The sequence below is a fragment of the Kwoniella mangroviensis genome (genome assembly GCF_000507465.2).
Source record: "Kwoniella mangroviensis CBS 8507 chromosome 1 map unlocalized Ctg01, whole genome shotgun sequence".
NCBI classification, from domain to species: domain Eukaryota; kingdom Fungi; phylum Basidiomycota; class Tremellomycetes; order Tremellales; family Cryptococcaceae; genus Kwoniella; species Kwoniella mangrovensis.
The window spans coordinates 13,110,265-13,132,967 of NW_027062533.1; the positions used below are offsets into that span (position 1 = coordinate 13,110,265).

Genomic DNA, 22,703 nt, shown 5'->3' on the forward strand with positions numbered 1-22,703 from the left:
CTCAATACCTTAATCAAAGGATGCGAGAAGGTCATTGGCACGTATCGATTGACGAAATTTGAGCCGTTCGGCGCGTCCTTTGAGTGAGATGGCCTTTCTCCTTTTAACCTTTGAAGCATACCATCTCCGATAATCCCAAGGAGGCATCAGTCAAATCTTCGTTCTCTCATCCCTGAAATGTAGATTCTAGACTTGAATGGGAGAAATTGACTTTCATGGTGTATTCAGTATACTACAGTACAGTGTATCTATATATAAGTTCTTTGTTCTCGAAATATAAAAATCCTCGTTCGACCTTTCCCTCTCTTTTTCCCATATTCACTTTGCTTTTTCCAAATATCCTCAATCGGCCCTCTCCAATATCAATAGATTTTTCCTATTGAGATCTCTGATAGAATTCTATCACCTGCTTTTTCGCACATAACACGCTCTTTTAATATAGTATCCGATCATGAAATCTACCACTTTCCTCGTATGGGGTTTATCCTCTTTGATCCTCGGACAAGCTATCAGTCTGAGTAAGATTTCAGGTTTCAAGGTGGGTTGAGTATTGTGTGATGACCTGATCATAGAGAAATAGCTCATCTTTCTGATGAAAAACTATAGAAACGTTCACCCCTTGACGAAGTCGATGGCTCAGCGACTCTTCCGCCAGGCGTGGAATTACGGGTTGGTATTCCCTTGTTTGCTCAAACCTCTTCAGCCTCCTCTTCGGATCTGCTAGAAGCCAGAAACACTCCTGAATCAGAGGCAACAACAAGTAATGCCGCTGCTCCCACCACTTCCCCTTCTTCTTCCTCGTCAACCTCAGCAGCACCAATTACCAAGACTAGAACTCATGTGGCCACCGTGACCGCCTCAGCGCCAACTTCTTCTTCTGAAAGTTCAGGCGTCCCGATTGCCACATCGACTTCTCAAAGTCTCTCGCCGGAACAATCATCCTCGGTCGAAGATTGTAAAGGTGCTTGTCCTACAGCATCCGAGGAGGAGGCTCCTCCTGGAGATACCTCTGAGGCTGCCGTTCCGACCTCTTCGACTGCTCAACCTAAGACGTCTGATAAACCTGCTGAAACCACCAGTCAAGCTGCCACACCTACCACTTCTGCGGCTTCGGCCCCTGAAGGGGAGGATGATTGCGAGGACGAAGAGGAAGAGGATGACTGTGAAGAAGAAGAGAAAGAAGACGACTGCGAAGAAGAAGAAGAGACCAAACCATCTCCCACGACTGAAAATGCGGCTGTGCCTACCGCCACGAAACCCGCTGAGGGATCGAGTGGAGGTGAAGGTGGATCGAGCGAAGGGTCTGGCAGCGAAATGGAAGATTGTGAAGATGACGATGAAGAGGAAGAAGATTGTGAGGAAGAGGAGGATGAAACATCTTCGCCAGCACCTCAATCGTCTACATCTAGTCCCGGAACGACCGAACAGGCTGCTACCCCAACCTCATCGGAAACACCTAAGCCTACTTCAACTCAACCAGCCACAACAGACAAAGCAGCCGCTCCAACTTCGTCCAGTCCCCCTGAGACTACCGAAAAGCCAAGCTCATCCGAGTCCAAACCCACAAGCTCTTCTTCGAAAACATGTGATTGCGATGATGAAGAGACTAGCACAAGTTCGTCGTCACCTGCACCTACTCCCACTGAATCGGCACCAGGAGAAGGTGATGCTGCTCCTGCTGATTTCACCGCTGACGATGGAAATATTGCCGCTTTCGCTGTGCATACAGAAGAAGCAAAAGTATCTTCCACTGTGAGTTAAGCGTATAGCGCGCGAGGATCGCAATACTGATTGAAAAGCTTTAGAGCTCTTCTGGTTGGACTTGGCTTTAAGAGCGAGAAGTGGCGAAGTTACAGCAATCTGATTATTTGATCCCCCTTGGCGCAAGAATGGCTGGGTCATTTGACGCTGAATCGTGTATATATCTCGGATGCAGCCTTTGCTTCTTTCATATTCGTACATACAGTATTTAATTCTGTTCTGGATCATGGACACTTAGATGCATGACTCGCGAGATACTACGCAAATATTGACACTACTGTATATTTGCTACGACTTAAAAGATTTAGTGAATACTTTCACAAGAGTACCACAGTGACGGACGGACCTGTATTTGAATTCAGCCATGAATCACTCATTACATGGAGAGGTCCACTTTGATCACCCCTCCAGATCCATCGCCCTCCATGCGGACCGAGTTGTTCAACGCTCTAACGCAGAAAGTGTCAAAGGTTTTTTCGCTTTGATCCGGTTTAATCTCGGAATGCTTAACATGGCAAAATGCAGTCGAGCCAATCCTAGACAGGTCTACCCTATGTCTTGCCTTACCATGGGTTGCCTCCCAAGTTTGCGGGCACGTTCACCATCTCTATGTTGTCCTCCTCTTTGGAAGACTGACTCCGTGGATTGTCCATCCTTACTCTTTGTCCAACGGTGAAATCGAAGTGTACCTGGTTCACGCCACATGATCGTTTTTCCGTCTTCGAATGAGTGATAATCATTTTGACCTAAGTTGGTAGATTCGTACTTCGCTTGATCAAGTAGTCTATAATCTCTGACTCCTGAGGCCATGTCGATTCGATAGATTGACTTGGCTTGAGTGGCTCTGATGACATAGATCAGATTCCCAGTATTGGATGAGAAATGATAGAAAAGTGGATGGCTCACGTACTTGGGGGAAGAAGCATACTTGCCATGATTCTGAGTATGCGGATTCAGCAGATCTGCTTGACTCCTGGTATGTTGGTGTTAGTCCCGATGTATGTGACGGGGAGCCTATTGAGAGTCTCTGACATTTATATGTAGTACTCCCGTACACATTCCCATGTACACTACGACCGTACTAAGACCCTGCCTTTTGGTCTTGCCGAAGCAATATGATCGTTCCTTTCGCTTGGAAACAAAGGGCAAAATGAAGGCTACGCCTGGTTCTCCTCACCACAGCTTATTCTCGATTATACCCAATAAAGGAAGGCTAGAACAAAGAGTGGGTGAAGCACAAGGGATAAACTTCAACTCGGTATAACATTGACAGTACTCTCCTCTCTTGTGATCGATTCGGTTCAATAGCTCTGTCAATGGAGATGGGCTTGTTCTTTAGTGGATTGCAAACGCACAGTTGGGTATTCATGCATGAGAATCGAAGTAGGGAAGTATGAGAAACATGACGAATCAATCTCAAGTGAAAATCAAAACCAAAATCCAAAATCCAAAAATTACCCTCAATCTCAGACATTAATGAACTAATCTACATCACTAGCTCTCGGCGCTCTTATCACATCATTCCCATCCCTCGACTGTATCTGTATCTCATCCAGAACTTTGTTCTCTTTCCCTATTCCATCTGCAGGCGGCGGGCTAGCACTTCCATCACGACTATCCGAATTCGAATGGTTTAGCGAAGCTTGATTTCTAAACAGGTTCTTATATTGCGCTAATTGATCATCTAATGGTAAGTTCTTATCGACATTGATAGCTAGACTTGAAGGTCTGGGTCCACCAATCGATTGACGGGGACGCGGTGCATGAGAGTTGGGCAGGGGTTTGAGGGAAGGTGGCATCGATTCGGGTCGGGAAGGTGATCGAACAGGTGAAGTCACTCCTCCACGTGCCGGGGCTATACAAGAACAAGAAACAAATAATCGTCAACAACGCGATGTGATTTTTGATATGAATAGCACTTACAAGGATTATCATTGTTTTTTCTCTGCTCGATCATCCTCCTCACGTATGTTTGGAAAGTGGGAGTAAGGTGAGCAGCGATAGCAGCATTGACCTCGTCCTCTGCATCAGGTCGAGATTTGATGAAAGCGTATAGACCGTCCAAGCTCTGTTCGTTGGACATGTCAAGATCAACCTTCATTCCTCCTGACAGATACATGCAGAGGAAACGAGAAGTTTCACAGTTCACTCACCTTGGCCTGATTCTCACTCCTCAGATTCTTCACCAACCTCTCAGCTTCGGTCTCCTCCCGCTCCACCGCAGGAGCACTTTCCAGCGTTGGCGTAGTAGCAGACGAGACCGGTCGTTCTGAGCGTAAGGAAGTAGCCGTATTATGACTAGCAGCTGAGGTAGGTCGATCATGTTCAGATACAGGTATCAAAGGTGTTTTCACTGGTTTGGCACTCTCTCTTCCGGCTATCAATACCGAATGGCAGTCAAACGTCAGCTAAACTCTTTCTTGGTATACGTTCCCAAGCTTACCTAATCTGAAAACATAGGTGTATACAATAGTCGAAGCGGCCTCATCTCCAAATTGGTTGAGAAGTATATCATACACTTCCAATCCAGCTTCTTGGGTGTATACTGTTGCATCGACATAGTCAGCATTCCGTTCCGACAAAATCGCGCAAGATAGTGACCATGAGAGCATGAGCAGGAGGCTTCACTCACCAAGCATCTTCTGTATGATCGTCTTAACAGTTCTCAGCGGCATATCACCCAAAGCAATCCCCTCAGCGGCTCTTCTCCTATATTCCGATGGTCCAACACCTTGAAGGAACTCTTCCAACACAGCAAGCAGAGGACCAGGTTTCAATCTGTTTGATCTGAAATCATCATCTAGGATCTTACATCTCTTCCATAAGCACTTGATCACCAAATCAGGGTGATTAGCACGTTCATTATCAGGTTTGATCCTTTCCACCGAAAAGTCTTGCGTGAGGTCTAAGAGTAATTTAAACATGACTTTGAAAACCAATAGTCTATCAGGGGTAGATAGGCATTGAACTAAGACCAAGTTGAAGAATCTTGACATGTCCTGAATGTTTCCTCCTAATTTATCAGCCTGGACTAATCGTAATGATAAACAGTTCAATACGCTATATAGTTGATTGTATGACAATCTTTTCATTAGATCTTGGTTGGATGATAAGCCCGAGAAACTCTGGATGAGATGCTTGACCACTCTGAAGTACTTGGGTTCATGGAGGTTCTCAGGTGGTGTGAACGCAAATTCCATCTCATCCATCAATGTATCTGAAAGAGTTTCGACGTTGTCGATGAACAGATCGGGTGTCGTGGTTAACATATGCTGTATGATCTTCAGAGCGTCAACGCATCTATCGAGATCATCATGCCGTATCTCATTGATGGCTTTGATAACGTCCGGTCCACTGGAGCGAGGTGGGGGTGGTCTAGCCAAAGGTTGCAATGCTGCAGATCGACCGTTGGGAGCTCCAAACACATCGCCTGCTGGTCTCGCCAGTCGAGATGTCGCTGCTGACGGCATCTGCGCAGGTGGTGGAATACCGCCTGGTCTCGGCATCCCAGAGGGAGTGGGGATCGTCCGATGGTGAGATGGAGAACCGGTGGCAGTCCTAGGTAATCTCGAAGCGGGTGATACCGTTGCTCTTGGTGAGTCGACGGCAGTCTCTCGAGGGAGCTGGTTTACACGAGGAGTCGCAAGGCCGGTAGGACGTTTCAATCTAGGTGAACCTTCCGGTATCGAGTCTGATGATACTTCAGCCACAAGAGGATTTGAAATACCTGAACGACTAGCGGCCATCGTCGACCTTCGATTGGCGAGCATGTCCTTTGACGACTGAGGCATCGATTCGACGACTGCTGCCAGACTCTTCGATTCACCTTGCAGCTGTAACAAACTGTATGATTGCATGCATGTCAGCCGAATATCAATATATCGAGAAGCTCTTTCACTCACGCCATCACGCTCAAAGCAGCATTCCTCGTTCCACTATCACTTATACACCTGGCGATAGTCTCGTAGAATCCTCTGTCTTCCCTCGTTCTCAAGATCGATCCTCGTTTCTTATACGCCTTTTCAATCAGTGCGAGCGATTCGTTCTTGCACGTTTTACCCGCGGACTTATCTTCCAAACCATATTGTACTAGTAATGCTACGACTTGAGATCCAGCAATGACTTTGTCGAGTGATTCAAATATCGGTGCGAGTTTAGGTCCGAATTTGGCATCTCCAAGCTATTTGAAACACATGTCAGCTACGTTATTCTTGCAAAGCGAAGTCTGACTTACCTTAAATACAAGAGCAGGTACGAATAATTTTGCCTCTGCATCAGAGAACCTCTCATTATACTTAGGCATCAACTCTACTACGTTGCCCATTGATTCTAAACATCGATTCGCCAACTGCGTGTTGTTTCCCAATAACTTCAGTGCAGCATACTTCAATGCCAGATCGACATTTGCTAACTGTACACCTTGTAATTCATCTTCTTCTAAATTAAAGGTCGAAGCAGCCGTGACATCGTAGAAATCGGACATCATCGATAAACCCGCCATGTAATCTTCTTCTGCTCTGTGATCTTTACTGAACAGCAGGGAGAACAATTCAGGTGATATCTGAGGTTCCATTTGATGCTGAAGATATTCACTGAGATCGGATGACGCTTTGGGCGAAGGATCCAAGACCCACCTTGTAGCGTCTCTCTTCAAACGAGTTGTACGGGGAGCAGAATCGTTGTGTAAGAAAGGGATGGTTTTGGCGTTAGGCGGAGTAGAAGATGCTATTGATGGCGTGTGGGAAGCAGAGGATGCAGGTCGAGGTAAAGCCATACGAGATTTTGGTAGACCGGAAGGTCTATCATCACCTTGGGAGAGCGATGACATAGGTCTTGAAGAAGGGACGGACGATAAAGCTTTCATAGCCATGGACCGAGCGGGAACAGCTGAAGGTTTCGGCAGGGAAGGGACAGTTGAAGGAGCAGGAGATCCAGGTGCCGAACGTAGACCTGCTGAAGATTTGGCTACTCTTGATGCAGCTGGAGTGGCTAATCCCCTTGAGGGAGCTGCGCTAGGTGCGGGCGCCTTACTGCCTGTTGCTGAAGACGATGCAGGGGCGTTCGATCGAGCGTTGTTGATGAGCGGGACGATAGTAGCTTTGGAAGCAGGTTTGAGTTTTGATGTTTGGTCCATGACATAATCGAATCCTGCGCTGGCAACAACGAACGGTAAGACTGTAGTGGCTCCCTTTCTAACATCTCCATTTCGATCTTCCAGACAAGTGATGATTGGACCCGCAAGGGGTGACAGATCAGCGTTGGGGGGAGGCGGTTCTTCTTTGACACGAGCAGCAAGCCATCCGAGCACTGTGGCTCTAAGAACCGGGTTGGTAGATTCTAAACTCGCTCCGAGACCAGTGTACATATGATCTAATCCTCCAGTAGCATCGGCCATAGCAGTCAAAGTAGCCAAGGCTGCCGCTCGAGTGGGTGCCTTCTGATCTGCACAAACACTAGCAACGGGTGCTACTAGCAATTTGTGGTATTTTTCGAAGGGTTGACCCATACCGACAGCGATCTTGGAGATTACACCAAGCGCTAGCATCTTAACCGATAAGTTGGTATCCGCCATTGCTTTTTTGAGTACTCCGCCAATTTCGCCTACAGAAGGTGATTGTGAGCCTCTCGCATCCACGAGCAAAGGATTTCGACTTACCCATGTTCGGTTTCAACCTATTATTACTTTTGATCTCCAACACTGCATTGAGAGCTTCGAAAGCTTCTTTCCTGGTCTTCCAGGCATCACTCTTCGAGTCCTGTATTACCGAAGTAGAAGCCACCAGCTTATCGAGATCCTGTCTGGGTATCAAATCGTCCAATGGATCGGCTCCACCTCTACCTCCTTTGCTTGCTCCGCCAGTAGCAGACTGAGAAGATTCTTGTAGATCGGCTTGATTCTTGGTTGGTTCCGGCGGCGTCGACGAAGATACTTTATCGAATTCTGAATTTATAGTGTTCAGTAATTGCGGGTTCAAATCCTCCAAGAATCCGGATATATCTGAATCGTTACAGGACAAGTTGTCAGTAGGATTCTGTGCGCAAGGCTGTTGGAACGACTGACCTGCTCCTACTGCTATTCTGACAGTGACCAAAACCTCAGTTGCACTTTTCCTGACCAACGCATTAGGAGATCCAAGAGCATTCTTTACGAATCCGATCAAATCCCTAAGAGGTATTCCGGCAATTCCAAAGTCGATCAGTTGCTGCTTGATCCATGTCAATGCGTCCGCCTGAGCTTTAGGAGCTTTCTGCTTCGTCATAGGTTCGTATCCTAAACCGAAAGGTACGATCAGCTCAAGCTGTGTAAACGATACTGTTGTGGGTAAGCTTACCTTGGGCAAGTACGAAAGCTAAGGAAGTGTTCTCGGCAAACGTGGTCAAGGTATCTCCAGCAGGTTTCTTCAGTTTCATATCACCCAATTTGTCCGTCAAGTGTCCGATCACCAAGGCAGCAGCGGGTTTTCCGAAAGATGGTGATTTCTCAGCCATCAGTCCCATGACCTGATACAGCTTTCCTGAGACCTATACCAGTAGTCGTCGATTTACCTCATGCACGTCTCACTCCACCAAATAGTAGACTCACCTGGAAATTCTTTTCACCCCAACCAGGCGTCTTACCCAAGAATCTCATCATCACTTCGCTATCCACCTTTTCTGCGCCATCTTCTTCGCCAACCCATTTGACCATCTCTTCAGCAGCTTCCAATCTAACCTTCCAAGCTCCATCCGCCAATTTGGTATGATAATCAGACTTTATGACATCTGATGCTATAGCAGCGGCTTCCTCGGGGGAATAACGATATCTGACAGGTTCAGAGGGTGATGTAGCCAAGGTCTTCGAAGGACCAGCTTTGGAAGATGCTGTTGGTGCAGGCTTGGCAGCAGGTTTGGCGGCAGGTTTCGATGGACCTGCGGCAGCTGATGGAGGGGGTCGTTTGATGGTGGATGTTGATAGTGATTTGGGTGAAGAAGGTTGTGCAGAAGCCGAGGGTGCAGGTTTCGCAGCCTAATCCCCATGTCAGCATGAAATTATCCCAAGTAAAAGGACTAAATGCTCACTCCAGGTTTAGCGAATCGGGCAGGTGGTGCTCTCGCAGGAGGAGCAGAGAAATCATCTAGTAATTCATCCGTGTTAAAATTTCCAGATGATTTGATAGGTGGTGATCCAGAAGCCGCAGGTTTGGGTGGTGCCTAAAGGATACACGAGTGATTAGACAAGCTGTGATGAGAACGTCTTTACTCACTTTTTTGGCCGTTGCCGGAGGCTTAGAAATACCAGGTGCTTTAGCTGCGGGTTTGGCAGCACCTCCAGCTCTATATTTGATCTCCGCTCTTCCGAAAGCATCTCTCACTTTGGTCATCTGCAATTCTCCCACACCCTCTATGAAAGGATTGAACACTCTTTCTCCCAAAATCTTCATCATAGTACCTAAACATTCTGCTGCGTTGGTTCGTACCGGTTCTGCACCATCTCCCAGCAACGATACTAACGATTCCGCAATAGGTTTAATCTGATCCTTTCCTGGCGCTTCTGTCGTCGTTTGGAGTGATCGAAGGAGGAACTTCAATGTGCCTTCTTTCACCTGCGGATTTTTTGATTTCAGGTTGTTGAGGACATCTTCGACTATATCTGACAATGATGTCTACATGAGAAGGGGAAGAATCAGTACGATAGTCGGTCGATGAGATGAAGGAGTACCCATTACTTACAGTTGAAAAGATAGCATCTAACGCTTTACCTAAAGCATCGGTCACATTCGCTTTCCTCTCTTTCAGCCTATCCATCACACCAGGCATGACAACACTCCTAAATCGACCAAAAGGTTTTCCCATTCCTCGAGCGATACCTTCGATCACTTTTGAAGCTTCTATCACCACATTTACATTCGCATCGGATTTGCATTTCGTACCCAACATCTGGGCTAGTGGACCATACGAATCCACGTTTGAGTCTGATATACTAGCATTTTGAGGTTGGACCAAAACTTTGGTGCATTCTTCGAGAGACTCCAGACGATCTTTCCATTTTGTTGAAGCTAATCTATCCATTAGATCGGAAGGGAACAAAGCCAGAACATTGACTGGATCCAACAGTGATTTCGGATCTATAGGAGCTGCCGCGGCTTCATCTTCACCGTCTCCAGCCTCTTCATCAATTCCACCAGAGGCTTCAGCAGCTTCTCGATCCCTTTGAACCTTCCTAGTATACCTTGTGGGTTTACCTGTCCCTGCTCCTTTGCCCTCTGCATCCATTGCATCAAACGATTTCTGCAATTCGGTCATTTGAACAGGTTTCAATTCCGCTAAAGCTGGGAGTAAAGCCGGTCCGAGATATGTGTATAAGACCAATGTAAGCGAAGTTCCTTCGGCTCGTACGTTTTTATCTGAATGCCCGAATATTTTGGAAAGCGATTTGAGGAGTGGTTTGATATTCCCTAGCGTCTGTGTACCGAATGCTCTGATGGAAATACATGATATGCGATGAGTAATTCGATGCAGAATGAATACGGATGCTGGACTCACTCTATTATCTCCCTTATACATGTCACTGACCCAGCTACAGCTTTTGGTAATTTAGCATTTAGACCGACCATGACGTCTTCCTATCAAGTGTATAATCTCTTATCAGTAAGCTGAGGATGTCGTACAGAAGAACATAAGCTCACTATCACTCCCTCTCCGCTGTTCTCAACTTCAACAAACATAGCACACAAGTCTATTCCCTTCTTCTTCGTTCCGGCTCGGGCGGAGCCTAACGCCTTGTCGACTATAGAAGGAACGACGTCTGGCCGTATCCTACAAAACGCAATGGGCTATAAGCTGAAGTGACATCGATCGAGCGACTGGCAGCTCACTTTGCACTCGTCTCTCCACTATACTGTACGATTGACAATACAGCTTCTATCCCTTTCTCTTGAGCTACTACATTGGAGTCTAAACACCATTTCTTCCTGCGACGCAAGGGCAGCATCATGGGTGGTCAGCTGGACTGACCGTCATTTGATAGGTCTGGCACAGCAACTAGCTGACTCACAGTAGACCACCATCCGATAAGAAAGGTCTAAAGAAAGGATCAGAGTCGGAAGCTGTTTTAGCTGATTTGGCTATCACATCGGTATAAGCTGATAATCTAGCTTTCCAGTTCTGAAGCAGCAACATCGTCAGCAGAGCTCTACATGACATCAGAAACACTACAACCCATTAACACTGGATGTTACCCACCTTATGCTGACTCCTCTCCACAAGAGGAATCTGAGAGAAATCTTCCTCTTGAGGTGGTTCTCCGTCCATGTTATCGATTATACCTTTTGTTTCCTATGCGACCCTATTGACGCCGATATTGACCACTACCTCTCCTCTATGGGTCTACCTCCGATATGCCAGAGCTCTGGGTATATGGTATGGTCAAGAATATTGTCTACCGATCAATGTGATGTTATATCTGTTGTTGACATTTCGAACATGCATGCATGCAAGCATTACTCAAATGGTTCATTCAACGCGTCCTTTGCTTTCTTCATCAACACGCTACGAGTATGTTGTCATGCTGTTACTTATATGTGCATCCCATTTCATTCAACGGAACTCCAGCGGAAGCAATTCAGGCCAATTGATGCTGGGTGGCGAATTGAGATTAATCATGATTTCATGCATACCTGGAATCAAGCACGGACAGGTTGGTTAACATTACCATTACCATCCATCTGACTCTCAACATCTTCACTCTTCGACCGCTCTCTCTTTCATCTCATACACCTCGTACACAACGACATACGAGAAAACAAGCAGACGAATGATATAGCACATACATCATCCATCATGACCTCAACTTCGACTGCACCTTCTTCAAAAGGTGTATACGTCCCACCTCATTTACGAAACAGATCCAATCCATCCCCCTCGTCTACCTCACCTCTCTCAAGAAACTCAAACAATCCACCAGCCACTCCACCTTCTTCCAGTCGACCATACTCTTCTGCTCCAAATAGATCAAGTGATCATACATCAAGGTCTCCATGGTCCCATACTTCCTCTCCATCGTCAAGCCATCCAGGTAGGAATCCTTACAACAACACCGCATCACCCAATGCGAAAGGGTACAATGGTAACAGTGGTAATTATGGGAATGCTTTCACCTCTGGACAATCTCAATCATCATCATTATCATCCAATGGGAGTGGATATTCCTCTAGTCCATCTTTATACGTATATGGGGATAGTTTCGTCGGACCATTCAAATTGTTAAGAGAAGATAGTGTGAGGGTACAAACCTTTAAAGGATCTTCGGCAAAGGTAAGTATCTTTTACACACACCAAAGGAAATCGAATACTCGAGCTGACGATATCTCCTGTAATCATAGGGTCTGAATAATCCCAATTCAATCAAGCAAGTTTCCAAAGAGTTGTTACCAATCATTAATGGTCTTTTGGCTCCTCCGCCTTATGCGTATATGCCTTCTCAAGGTAGATGGGTGATGTTGATCTTCGGTAATGTGAGTTGATCGCCATGATCTGATTCCGGGGTCAAGCTGACTGTCAATCTGGGTGTAGGTCGATTTGCAGATAAATTATTTATGGCAATTAGCAAATAAACCTATATCTCATCTGTCATTCACTTCAACCGCAAACTCTCTTCGCAGCAAATCACACTCACATCAAAACGACATCGTCGACTCCGACGAAGACGAAATTGATGAAGGATCGACTCACAATGACTCACGTTCCAGAAGACCTTCCAACGTACTTGCCACAGCTACCGAGACGTCAGCTAAAGGACCCGCATTGGGACCAGAATTATTCGTAGAAAGCGTTGTAAAGGCTTATACAAGCTGGTTAGAAAGGGAAATTGTCAATGGTCCAGTCGGTAAACGAATCAAAGAACGTTTATCGGAACAAAATCAGGAATCTTCATCCGGACAAAGTGGAATAAGACGAAGAACACCGGTATCCAAGGTGCTCATCGCTGCTACTCTACCTCCTCTTGTAGAAGATGAACTCTTACCTAGGATACCCGAGAAATACGTCGAAAGGTTGGAAGAGGATCACTCAAAAGCCCAAAGAGCAATGGAAAGGAGGAACAACAATTCTTCTGAGGAGAAAGAGAGAGAGAAAGAGAATGGTTCGAGAACACCATGGGCCAAAAATCAAAATCATTCTACAAGATTATCACTTTCACCTACACCCAGAACCGGCAAATTACCCGATGAGGATTTAGAAGTTGGAGTTTCTACTTTATCTCTGTCGGATAATACATCGGATGGGTTGAACCCCAATTCACCCAAATCCACTTCTTCATCCTCTTCGTTAACCTCCTCTCACGTGTCGACCTTATTCGAATCGCAACGTACGGCCAATTCAATGGATACAATGTATTCATCCGTACATTCTCTTTCACCATTACCATTACCCACATCCCAGAATAAACCAGATGCAGAGGTCAATACCAAAACTCCAGTATTGGAATTATTAGCTCACGATCCACCATTATGTACCCTCCCTGTCCGAGTGGGAATGACCAATCGCTTCAATACCCTTATCAAACAATTCTGCGACGACCATTCAGACATATTATCCTTTGTGGATATTTCACCAGCTATGACAGAGGGTTCGGAACAACCTTCAATCCACGGAGAGGTTGACAGGAACGTATGGGCTTGTCCTGTCGACCCCACCAATGTACATCCACTTTGGGAACCTACTTTACCACTTTGGAAAGATGAATTGAAGAAGGTTGGTTTACCGGTGGATAGCTGGAGGATCAGTGAGGATGCGCAGGAGACGTTTAAAGCTTATGAGATTGATAAGAGACGGAGAACGGAGAAGAGGGGTGATCAGAGGGATGTAGATGTGGGTGTGGCTAGGATCAAGTTGAGAGATGAGTAGAGAGAAGAAAACAAAATTGTATTTGTGGATGTGATCGTGATTTTTGAAGGATGAAATCATATCTTATAGTTTCTTGCTTTTTTGCCGATAGTTGTACAGTATGACAATAATTATCTTATACTATTTTTACCTGTTGTACAAATGAAATCATAGCTAAGTTGCGTGTAGGCGTTGATGTATATGCAAATTAGTGACATATTGGGAGATCTTGTGATCTAACGAGACAAAGGTATACTATAATATTGAATGCATATGATCCAATTCCATATAGCAACCTATCCTCTGTTCCTCATCGATACTACTTGTTGTACTTTTGTTCGTACCTAAACAGCATCATTCACAATCAGCATCCACCTCTACCACCTTTTCCTTTTCTAACGGCTAATTTAGAATCATGAAAAAGAGCAAGACTTACCATCTCCTTAAACCTCCTTCTATGTCTCTCACTAATCAACCTCCTTCTCCTCACAGAAGGCTTCTCATGATATTCTTGTAACCTCAATTCCTTCTTTAAGTTACTCTGTCTGAGTAAACCTTGTAATCTCTTATAAGAAGTTTGAAAATCTCCACCTCTCGAAACGACTATCGATCGACCTGTCGAGGGAGTAGTGGGGAAACCTTCTTTGGCATTTTTACTTAATTGTCTCCACCATGCTTCTCCATCACTATCTTCTCCTTGTCCTTTTCCTTCACTTGCCGAAGATGAGATTGGGTCGAATTTCAATTTGGAGAATCCGTTCGATTGGAATAGATTTTTAATATTCGACGAAGAGCGAGAAGAAGAAGAAGGGGTGAATAGTTCACCTGATGTAGGTGGAGTCGATTCACTCGATGCGGTAGAGTTGTGACGTATAGCCATGGATAGGGCTGGGAGGGTTAGTCGGGATGATGATGGGGTTGAGGAGGAGGCTGCTCGTAAGGATGTTCGAAAGAGGAATGACATCTCGACGAAGACGATAACTTTGACTCGTTCTTACTGGACAGGATTTGCAAATGGCTTGTAGCTTGAGTGAACAGTCGATGGTTAATAGGTAGGTGGTAGGTTTTTCCTTTGCTTGGCTCGAGGGTTCTTGTGATATCTGCTGAATGTTGCTCAACTTATAATTCTCCCTCTTTCATCTTTGGATTGTCGAAATCAAAAGTGGGATAGGGCATGTCCTCCATCTGATTATGGGATAAATTCGGATAAATGCATTCAACAGAAAATACTCATCACCAAAGGAGTCAAGGTGGAGGACATCCATCGACTACTCGCTCTACGTGTATGCTATATACTGTACATGAACCTACCAACCTCCCATCTCCTAGTCGTACTTATAATCACCCTCACAGCGCATGATGCTTCTCAGCTCCCTGAGACTACTCCTACTCGCTCCGATATACACAGCAGTAGCTATTCGACATGGTACAGACGATACATTCTCCGAATCGTTGACACTCCATCCATTATCTGATGGTCGGATGTCTGTGCTCTTCCAGTTCGAGACAATATTCTCTTCTCCCAAACTACAATCTTCCACACGTACGTAGCATATTGCTTCTCTCCATGGTCTTATTCGAATTTCGTTATTGTAGGATGATTCCGGCTGATATCACACCGATCCAGCACAATCGCATCATTCCCTAACCCCGCCTTCATTACTACTTCCCCTAGAGGCAAACAACGTCTCAGAGTTGACGATATCCTTCACTTCGGGATGGGATCTCACACGCTCTCCCTCGGCTGGTCTGATGAACTACGATTCGTCAGGGGGAGGAGGCGAAATACGCGGGTGGCTGAGGGACAGTGACAACGCAAAGGAGAGATGGAATGCAGTGACCAATGCTCTCGGGGGACTGTTCTGCGCTGGATTGGGAGCGAAAGATGTAGGTGATATAGTTAGGGATTTTGGAGGGATCTATCCTCAGAAGAGGTTCGTAGAGAGTGAGTGTCAATCTTCTGCTGATACACGAAGATCATTCGGTAGCTGATGAATTATCATTCAACGAAAACACTTGGAGGGGACGAATTCTCTTCCTTTAGGAGGATACAACGCTGACATCTCAATATTATCCAGATACAACGCACTTCCTCCTTTCTCATCCCGAATCTCATCTCTGTACCGAAAACCTAACTCCATTCCTATCCCTTCTCCCATCCAAGGGTTTATCCGGAATATCATCGTTATTATCTCAACCAGGTATAATATTCAGTTGGGAATCTCAATCTGAAGGGATCGAAATACTCATGCCTTCTTCTACGCACCCAGAGGGAAGATGGAAAGGATGGTGGGAAGGTGTATTACCGTTAATACCAGAGAACAACAAACGTAATAACAACAATGATGATGAATCTGGGAATTTCTCAATAGAAAAGATATTCAAGAAGAAATTACCTAGACCGTTCCCCGAAGCTCAGTCTTCAGTATTGAGATTGATCAAGGATTCTCCTCGCGATGATAATTTGAGGGCTAATCCGAATGGACGAGAGGGGAATGAATGGATAGATGGACAATTAAGGAATGTTATTGAGTGGGATTTGACTGATGCGAATTTGGTAGGCAAGGATATTGATTTTTGGTGGGATGGTGAGACAGAATTCCATTATCGTAAGTCTAACAGTTTAAGACTGCTTGACCTGTTTGATAATGTTCTTGCATATCTCGGGACGACCACAGCTGATATTCTGCTGTATTGGTATTTCAGCACGTAACATACTTCCCCCAGGTATCTCTATATCAAGAACAGTCGTAGATAAATTAGCATCAGACGGGACTTTCCAAATTACCATAACGAACAATGACGATCTAGAGCGAAAAGCGATCTATTCGGAAATTTGGCCTTGGTGGGTGAAAGGATGGATGAATGAGATAGAGCTATTCATCGATAATGAGAAAAGACGTTAGTAGTCACACCTGTTATACATCACTCATCACATGAAGCATAATATCTAACTTGATTTGACACACTGTAGCCGATCTACTAGACAATTTATCATACAACCCTTCGACTCCACCTAAAATATCAACCACAACTCTACATTTCACACTCACTATTCCTGCTCGATCGAAATTAATATTGAAAATTCCATTTACCAAATTGACATTGAAATATACCGAACATCGACCAGATGCAGAAAGGGGTATAGAACTATCTTCAAGTATCTTGACTCTATTGGATACCGTCCCCGAACAGTCAACTGGATCCGCTGTTGAGGATAGTAGAAGGACAGGAAGAAAGAGGATATACACCAATAGATTATTATTGGATATACCCACACCGGATTTCTCGATGCCTTATAATGTGATTATCATGAGTAGTACGGTTATGGCTGTGTTTTTCGGGTTGATGCAAGGTGCATTAACCAGGAAATGGGGATGGGTGGAGGTGAAGGATGGAGCTGAAGATAAGAAGAATGATTAGATTGATACGCAAGGGTTTTGGAAGTTTTGACCTTTTAGTCGAGTTGTTGTTATTATCTGATATGGACGTTATACAGATGTATATCATGCATAGTATATTTACTTTTGGTTTTTTTCCTCTTATCGATGAGAATCAAAAGCCACTGAATTTGAAACTGATAATATAGATGGGTTATTGAAAACTACTTATCGAGATTACCTAGTACTTCATCCAATGGGATGGCACCTACTGTATACATCTCCGAATCCTCAGGAAGGTTTCTGATAAGTGTAGGATCATACCATGATACGTTGTTTTTCTCATCATCCACAGTGATCAACTCCAAGTCTCCTTTCGAGTCGGACTCCGAAACAGTATCGATTGAATCTTGGCCTTGTAAAGGTGCCAAAGAGTATAGGGATCTGATTTCCATTTCTTTCCCTCTTCCTTTTTCCTTACCATCTAAGAGATCTCTATGATCACGTATAAGGATATTCAGTCCCAGACAATCTCCTACGTCTGATCCCCTACTCTTCAATAAGTCCAGAATAGGTGAGCTCTGATAAACTTGACTTTTAGCTTCGGCAGTAGTACTTTCTGTGAGAGATAGGGGAAGGGGTTTGGCATAATAGAGAGTACCTTCCTCCATGACCAGTGGTTTACTGTTGATCCTAAACACCTCATCATTCGAAAGTGAGATGCAATTGCTTCTTCGAATATGTGAGGTATCACCTTTTCTGGATGAACGTTGATTGATTGGTCCTTCGGTGGGAACGATCGAGAGCTGATTGCCGTCTATTGATTTGAAAGATCCTCTGTTATCCGTTGAAAATACCATCAAGTATTCTTCCTTGGTAAGGATATCTCGTACCTTCTCAATAGAAGTGAACCCATCTTCGGACCGTCTCCAAGAAGGTCGAGTAGAAAGGGTGGAAATGCCTAGTGGTTTAAGTGGAAGGGACTTGAGTGATTGGGAGAGGTTCGAAGGTAATCTGGTGGATATATTGAGTGGCATATTGTAGGATACACTGTGCGGTATTCGATGAAAATATGTTAGATAGATTGGAGTGGATGGGAGAAAGTGTTTGGACCGTGTCGAACTTATATAGTCATTCTACTTACTATGAGTGTAATTATATCACTCAATTCGTCTTGATAAGCTTATCTCAATCCAGGGCGGGATGTAAAATGTGTGATCAGTCCATCACCTGCAGAACAGAAACACCTCATCTGGGATATTGTCGATAAGAATCAAGGATGTCCGATATGTCACTCTGTATCATTTTGTAACGTATATCGACCTGGCACAAGGAGTTCTTTAAGCAACTCAGCTTGATAGTCAGCTGAAAAGAACTCCTCGGTCGTCGTGAAGCATAAGAACCACCGAAAAAGGATTTTAGAACACGACACACGGCCAGATAGGCATCATCGTCACTGGAGGCATTCAGATAATTCACAGTGTCATATGTGTGATACTCTGGTATAGGAGAGGAGATCAGACATACAAAGGACAAGAAGATGGGTAGCAAGCTGAATTTGAACCTGTACCCCGAAGCTCCGCCACAAATGGGATGTGATACAGTATTTAACGCTCTCCTTGCACGACTCTCGCTCCCATTTCCAAGCTCAGCAAGCACGTACACAGAGTAGACATCATAGATGACCTAGTGATGTAGGACCGACACCATACATTCTAGACGGGGCAGCTAGAAACTGGCATATCCAGGATTTTCTGGGGATGGTCAGGAAATAAGCCGCATATCCGGACTGATAATAACTGCAAGTCCGCTTCCGCATGTCTAACGACGTCCAGTGCAGGCTATGTGAGCTATCTTTGCCATGCGCTCACCCTCAAAGCAATCACACCCAGAGATGCACGACTGCCTCAACAAACGAATGAGAAGAACGCCTCGAGCTTCTTGACGGGCTTGATCTATTTATTTTCCAATTTTCCACCACTGTCAAGATAGCCCTGTACCTGAAATGTATTCAGATCATAAAACTACCGAAAAAGGGAGTTTGATGTCAACTGGCGGAGGTGACCGCTTATCAGGACGAAACTTTTTCAGCTGAAAATTGGAAAACATTTCAAGATTGTTGGAAAAGGATCAATGGTGTTTTCCAACAATCACAATCACATCACGATAACAACCTCTCTCTCAGTTAGAGCTCATAGACGCCGATATCAGTCCTTAACCTGTCCACTCAGCACTCAGTCCTCCCCGATTCCCTGCCCTGTGTATCGGTGTTGTGCATTGTGTATATATAGATAAAATACATTTCCCTCTTTTCTTTTCTTCTTTTCCCCCCCTTTTACCCAAAAAAGCCTCGTGCTTAGTCTACACCTAATGCGAATCGCACGGTCAATCGGTCATCTTCATCTTAGATCAAGACCAGTCATAACGTCTTCCTCTTCAATCGGTAGACTATCCTCAACACAGACATCAAAAGTCAATTTTTCATCAATTAGACTTTCAGCTAGTTCTTCTACCTCGATTTATATCCCAACTAGGAATCTCTCTTTATCAGCTAGATTACAGAAATCGAAAATGTCAGACGTAGAAATGGGTGAAGCCGGTAAGGCAAAGATCATTGATGGAAACGCTATTGCCAAGTGAGTCAACCCTCTTAAAATACCACTTTATTTTATACAGCATGTGACTAATCCATTCGTAGACAAGTGCGACAATCAATCTCTGAATCCATCTCTCAACTTCAATCTACCAACCCTACTTTCCATGCTCCTCATCTCGTCATCTTCCAACTCGGTTCCAGTCCAGCCTCATCCACTTATATCCGAATGAAGCTCAAGGCTGCCGAGGAAAGCGGCATGACCGTTGAACACATCCAAATCCCCTCCGACGCCGAATCAGGTGCTACCGCCGGTACAGGTGTCAAGAGAGTGTTGGAAGCTGTTCAAAAGGCCAACCAAGACGAGAAAGTATCTGGTATCCTAGTTCAACTCCCTCTTGAAGGTGCCGGTAAAACTGAAGAGAAGGCTGTCGTCGATTCAGTAGATGTCAGCAAAGACGTTGATGGATTCCACCCTGAAAACATCGGTCTTCTCTCCTCAAGAATCGGTGAACCTCACTTCGTCCCATGTACTCCAGCTGGAGCTATCAAGCTCATTGAATCGACCGGATTCGATTTGAAAGGTTCCAACGTTGTCGTTCTCGGTAGATCAGATATTGTCGGTACTCCAGTATGCGCTTTACTCAGGAAGAAGGATGCTACCGTTACTCAATGTCACTCTCGAACCAAGAACCTCGAACAGATCGTTGGAACCGCCGATGTCCTCGTAGCTGCTATCGGTCAAGCTGAATTCGTCAAAGGCGATTGGCTCAAACCTGGTGCTATCGTCATTGACGTCGGTACCAACTACATTCCCGACTCAACCAAGAAATCAGGTCAACGATTGGTCGGTGACGTCCACTTCGAATCAGCTGCTAAAGTCGCTTCTTACATCACCCCCGTTCCCGGAGGTGTCGGTCCAATGACCGTTGCTATGCTCATGAACAACACCTTCCAAGCTGCCAAGAAGGCCTGGGAGTCAAGACGAGCCAAGAAACTCACCCCTCTCCCCCTCGAAATCAAAGAGAAGGTACCATCAGATATCGAAATCGCCGTCGCTCAAACCCCTAAACCCGTCGCTCTCATCGCTGAGGAGATCGGTGTTCACCCTGATGAAGTTGAATCTTACGGTAGATACAAAGCTAAGATCGAACTTAGCGTTCTTGATAGACTCAAGGATAGACTCGATGGTAAATACATCGTGGTTGCTGGTATCACCCCTACTCCTCTCGGTGAAGGTAAATCAACCACTACCATCGGTCTTGCTCAAGCCCTCGGTGCTCACTTGCACAAAACCGCGATCGCATGTGTCAGACAACCTTCTCAAGGTCCCACATTCGGTGTCAAAGGTGGTGCTGCCGGTGGTGGTTACTCCCAAGTCATCCCTATGACCGAATTCAACCTTCACTTGACTGGTGATATCCACGCTGTCACTGCTGCCAACAACCTGCTCGCTGCTGCCATCGACGCAAGGATGTTCCATGAGGCCACTCAATCCGACAAAGGTCTGTTCAACCGATTATGTCCCGCCAAGAAAGGTGCCAGAACATTCTCTAAACCCATGCTTGCCCGACTCCACAATCAAGGCGTCAACAAGACTGATCCTAACGATTTGACCGAAGAGGAAGCTGCTAGATTCGCTCGACTCGATATCGACCCTGCTACCCTCACCTGGAACCGTGTGTTAGATACCAACGATCGATACCTTCGACAAATCACTGTTGGTCAAGCACCCACTGAGAAAGGTCTTGAGAGAAAGACCGCTTTTGATATTGCCGTCGCCTCTGAATGTATGGCCGTTCTCGCTTTGAGTAAAGATCTTGCCGATATGCGAGCTCGACTCGGTCGAATGGTAGTAGCTTCCAGTAAAGCTGGTGAACCCATTACAGCCGAGGATATCGGTTGTGCAGGTGCCATGGCGGTACTCATGAAAGACGCTATCAAGCCTACCATCATGCAAACTTTGGAAGGCACACCGGTCTTTGTTCATGCTGGACCATTCGCCAATATCGCTCATGGAAACTCATCGATCATTGCCGATAGGATAGCTCTGAAATTGGCAGGTATCGAACAAGGTGACGACGCTGCAAGAAACGGTTATGTCATCACTGAAGCTGGTTTCGGTGCTGATATTGGTATGGAGAAGTTCTGTAATATAAAAACTCGAGTCTCAGGGCTTTCACCCAACGCTGTGGTGCTTGTCGCTACTATCAGAGCTTTGAAGATGCACGGTGGTGGTCCAGCTGTCACTCCGGGTAAACCTCTTGATGTGGTTTACACTCAAGAGAATTTGGAATTGTTAGAAAAGGGATGTGCAAACTTGGGTAAACATATTGAGAACGCTAAGAAATTCGGTTTGAAAGTTGTTGTTGCCATTAACCAATTCACGTGAGTAACGAGTAATTTTTTCTTGTTTAACGGCATATGGTATATGAGCTGATATCGAGTTGGACATATAGCAACGATACACCAGCTGAGATGGAGTTGGTTCAGAAATTCGCTCTAAATGCAGGAGCAGATTACGCTGTACCTGCCAACCATTGGGCTAAAGGTGGTGAAGGTGCTGTCGAACTTGCCAAAGCAGTCATCGACGCATGTTCTGAACCATCTACTTTCAAATTCCTCTACGACCTCAACCAGCCTCTCAAAGCCAAGATCGAAATCATCGCTAAAGAGATGTACGGTGCTGATGGAATTTCATTATCTCCCGAAGCTGAAGAAGAAGTTGCTAGATATGAGAAACAGGGTTATGGTGGTTTACCAATCTGTATGGCTAAGACTGCCCTTTCGCTCTCCGACGACCCATCAAAGAAAGGTGTACCTACTGGATTTACATTACCGATTAGGAATGTCCGACTAAGTGCCGGGGCATCATTCGTTTACCCCCTTGTGGGAGATATGTCAACTATGCCTGGTTTGACAACACGACCTGGTTTCTACGATATTGACTTGAACCCCGATACAGGTGATATCGAGGGATTGTTCTAAACCTAACAATCTCGTTTATACATTCATATATACCCATACCCATTATTTCATTTTGTCATTACTTCATAAATCAGGTTTTCTGTTTCTTGGGAATTTCAACAATCATCTTTCTTCGTTCA

At 45.2% G+C, this 22,703-nt stretch overlaps 7 protein-coding genes across 7 annotated transcripts; 4 read left to right on the forward strand and 3 right to left on the reverse strand.

Moving 5' to 3' along the window:
- Window positions 1–451: 451 nt before the first annotated feature.
- On the forward strand, window positions 452–1,832 carry I203_104958 (uncharacterized protein; the record flags this gene model as incomplete). The annotated part of the gene is made up of 3 exons (XM_019143461.1): window positions 452–538; window positions 607–1,752; window positions 1,806–1,832. 3 exons carry the CDS (start codon window positions 452–454, stop codon window positions 1,830–1,832), a joined length of 1,260 nt encoding a protein of 419 aa, XP_019006510.1.
- A 1,410-nt stretch (window positions 1,833–3,242) lies between these two features.
- I203_104959 (uncharacterized protein) lies at window positions 3,243–11,052 on the reverse strand (the record flags this gene model as incomplete). Its single annotated transcript, XM_019143460.1, has 19 exons — window positions 3,243–3,616; window positions 3,685–3,829; window positions 3,915–4,138; window positions 4,205–4,306; window positions 4,394–5,604; window positions 5,664–5,941; window positions 5,996–7,362; window positions 7,418–7,759; window positions 7,823–8,032; window positions 8,094–8,283; window positions 8,345–8,767; window positions 8,821–8,952; window positions 9,006–9,404; window positions 9,472–10,219; window positions 10,285–10,364; window positions 10,428–10,557; window positions 10,617–10,712; window positions 10,796–10,905; window positions 10,984–11,052. 19 exons carry the CDS (start codon window positions 11,050–11,052, stop codon window positions 3,243–3,245), a joined length of 6,630 nt encoding a protein of 2,209 aa, XP_019006509.1.
- A 528-nt stretch (window positions 11,053–11,580) lies between these two features.
- On the forward strand, window positions 11,581–13,644 carry I203_104960 (uncharacterized protein; the record flags this gene model as incomplete). The annotated part of the gene is made up of 3 exons (XM_019143459.1): window positions 11,581–12,054; window positions 12,123–12,254; window positions 12,313–13,644. 3 exons carry the CDS (start codon window positions 11,581–11,583, stop codon window positions 13,642–13,644), a joined length of 1,938 nt encoding a protein of 645 aa, XP_019006508.1.
- Window positions 13,645–13,919: 275 nt separating this feature from the next.
- On the reverse strand, window positions 13,920–14,587 carry I203_104961 (ribosomal protein S21; the record flags this gene model as incomplete). The annotated part of the gene is made up of 2 exons (XM_065517656.1): window positions 13,920–13,967; window positions 14,060–14,587. The coding sequence occupies 2 exons, from the start codon at window positions 14,585–14,587 to the stop codon at window positions 13,920–13,922; spliced, it is 576 nt and encodes a 191-aa protein (XP_065374474.1).
- A 395-nt stretch (window positions 14,588–14,982) lies between these two features.
- On the forward strand, window positions 14,983–17,046 carry I203_104962 (uncharacterized protein; the record flags this gene model as incomplete). The annotated part of the gene is made up of 5 exons (XM_065517657.1): window positions 14,983–15,166; window positions 15,251–15,568; window positions 15,702–16,232; window positions 16,330–16,524; window positions 16,598–17,046. The coding sequence occupies 5 exons, from the start codon at window positions 14,983–14,985 to the stop codon at window positions 17,044–17,046; spliced, it is 1,677 nt and encodes a 558-aa protein (XP_065374475.1).
- A 181-nt stretch (window positions 17,047–17,227) lies between these two features.
- Window positions 17,228–18,040, reverse strand: I203_104963 (uncharacterized protein; the record flags this gene model as incomplete). Its single annotated transcript, XM_019143456.1, has 1 exon — window positions 17,228–18,040. The coding sequence occupies one exon, from the start codon at window positions 18,038–18,040 to the stop codon at window positions 17,228–17,230; it is 813 nt and encodes a 270-aa protein (XP_019006505.1).
- Window positions 18,041–19,574: 1,534 nt separating this feature from the next.
- On the forward strand, window positions 19,575–22,584 carry I203_104964 (uncharacterized protein; the record flags this gene model as incomplete). The annotated part of the gene is made up of 3 exons (XM_019143455.1): window positions 19,575–19,639; window positions 19,702–21,984; window positions 22,056–22,584. 3 exons carry the CDS (start codon window positions 19,575–19,577, stop codon window positions 22,582–22,584), a joined length of 2,877 nt encoding a protein of 958 aa, XP_019006504.1.
- Between the last annotated feature and the right edge of the window lie 119 nt (window positions 22,585–22,703).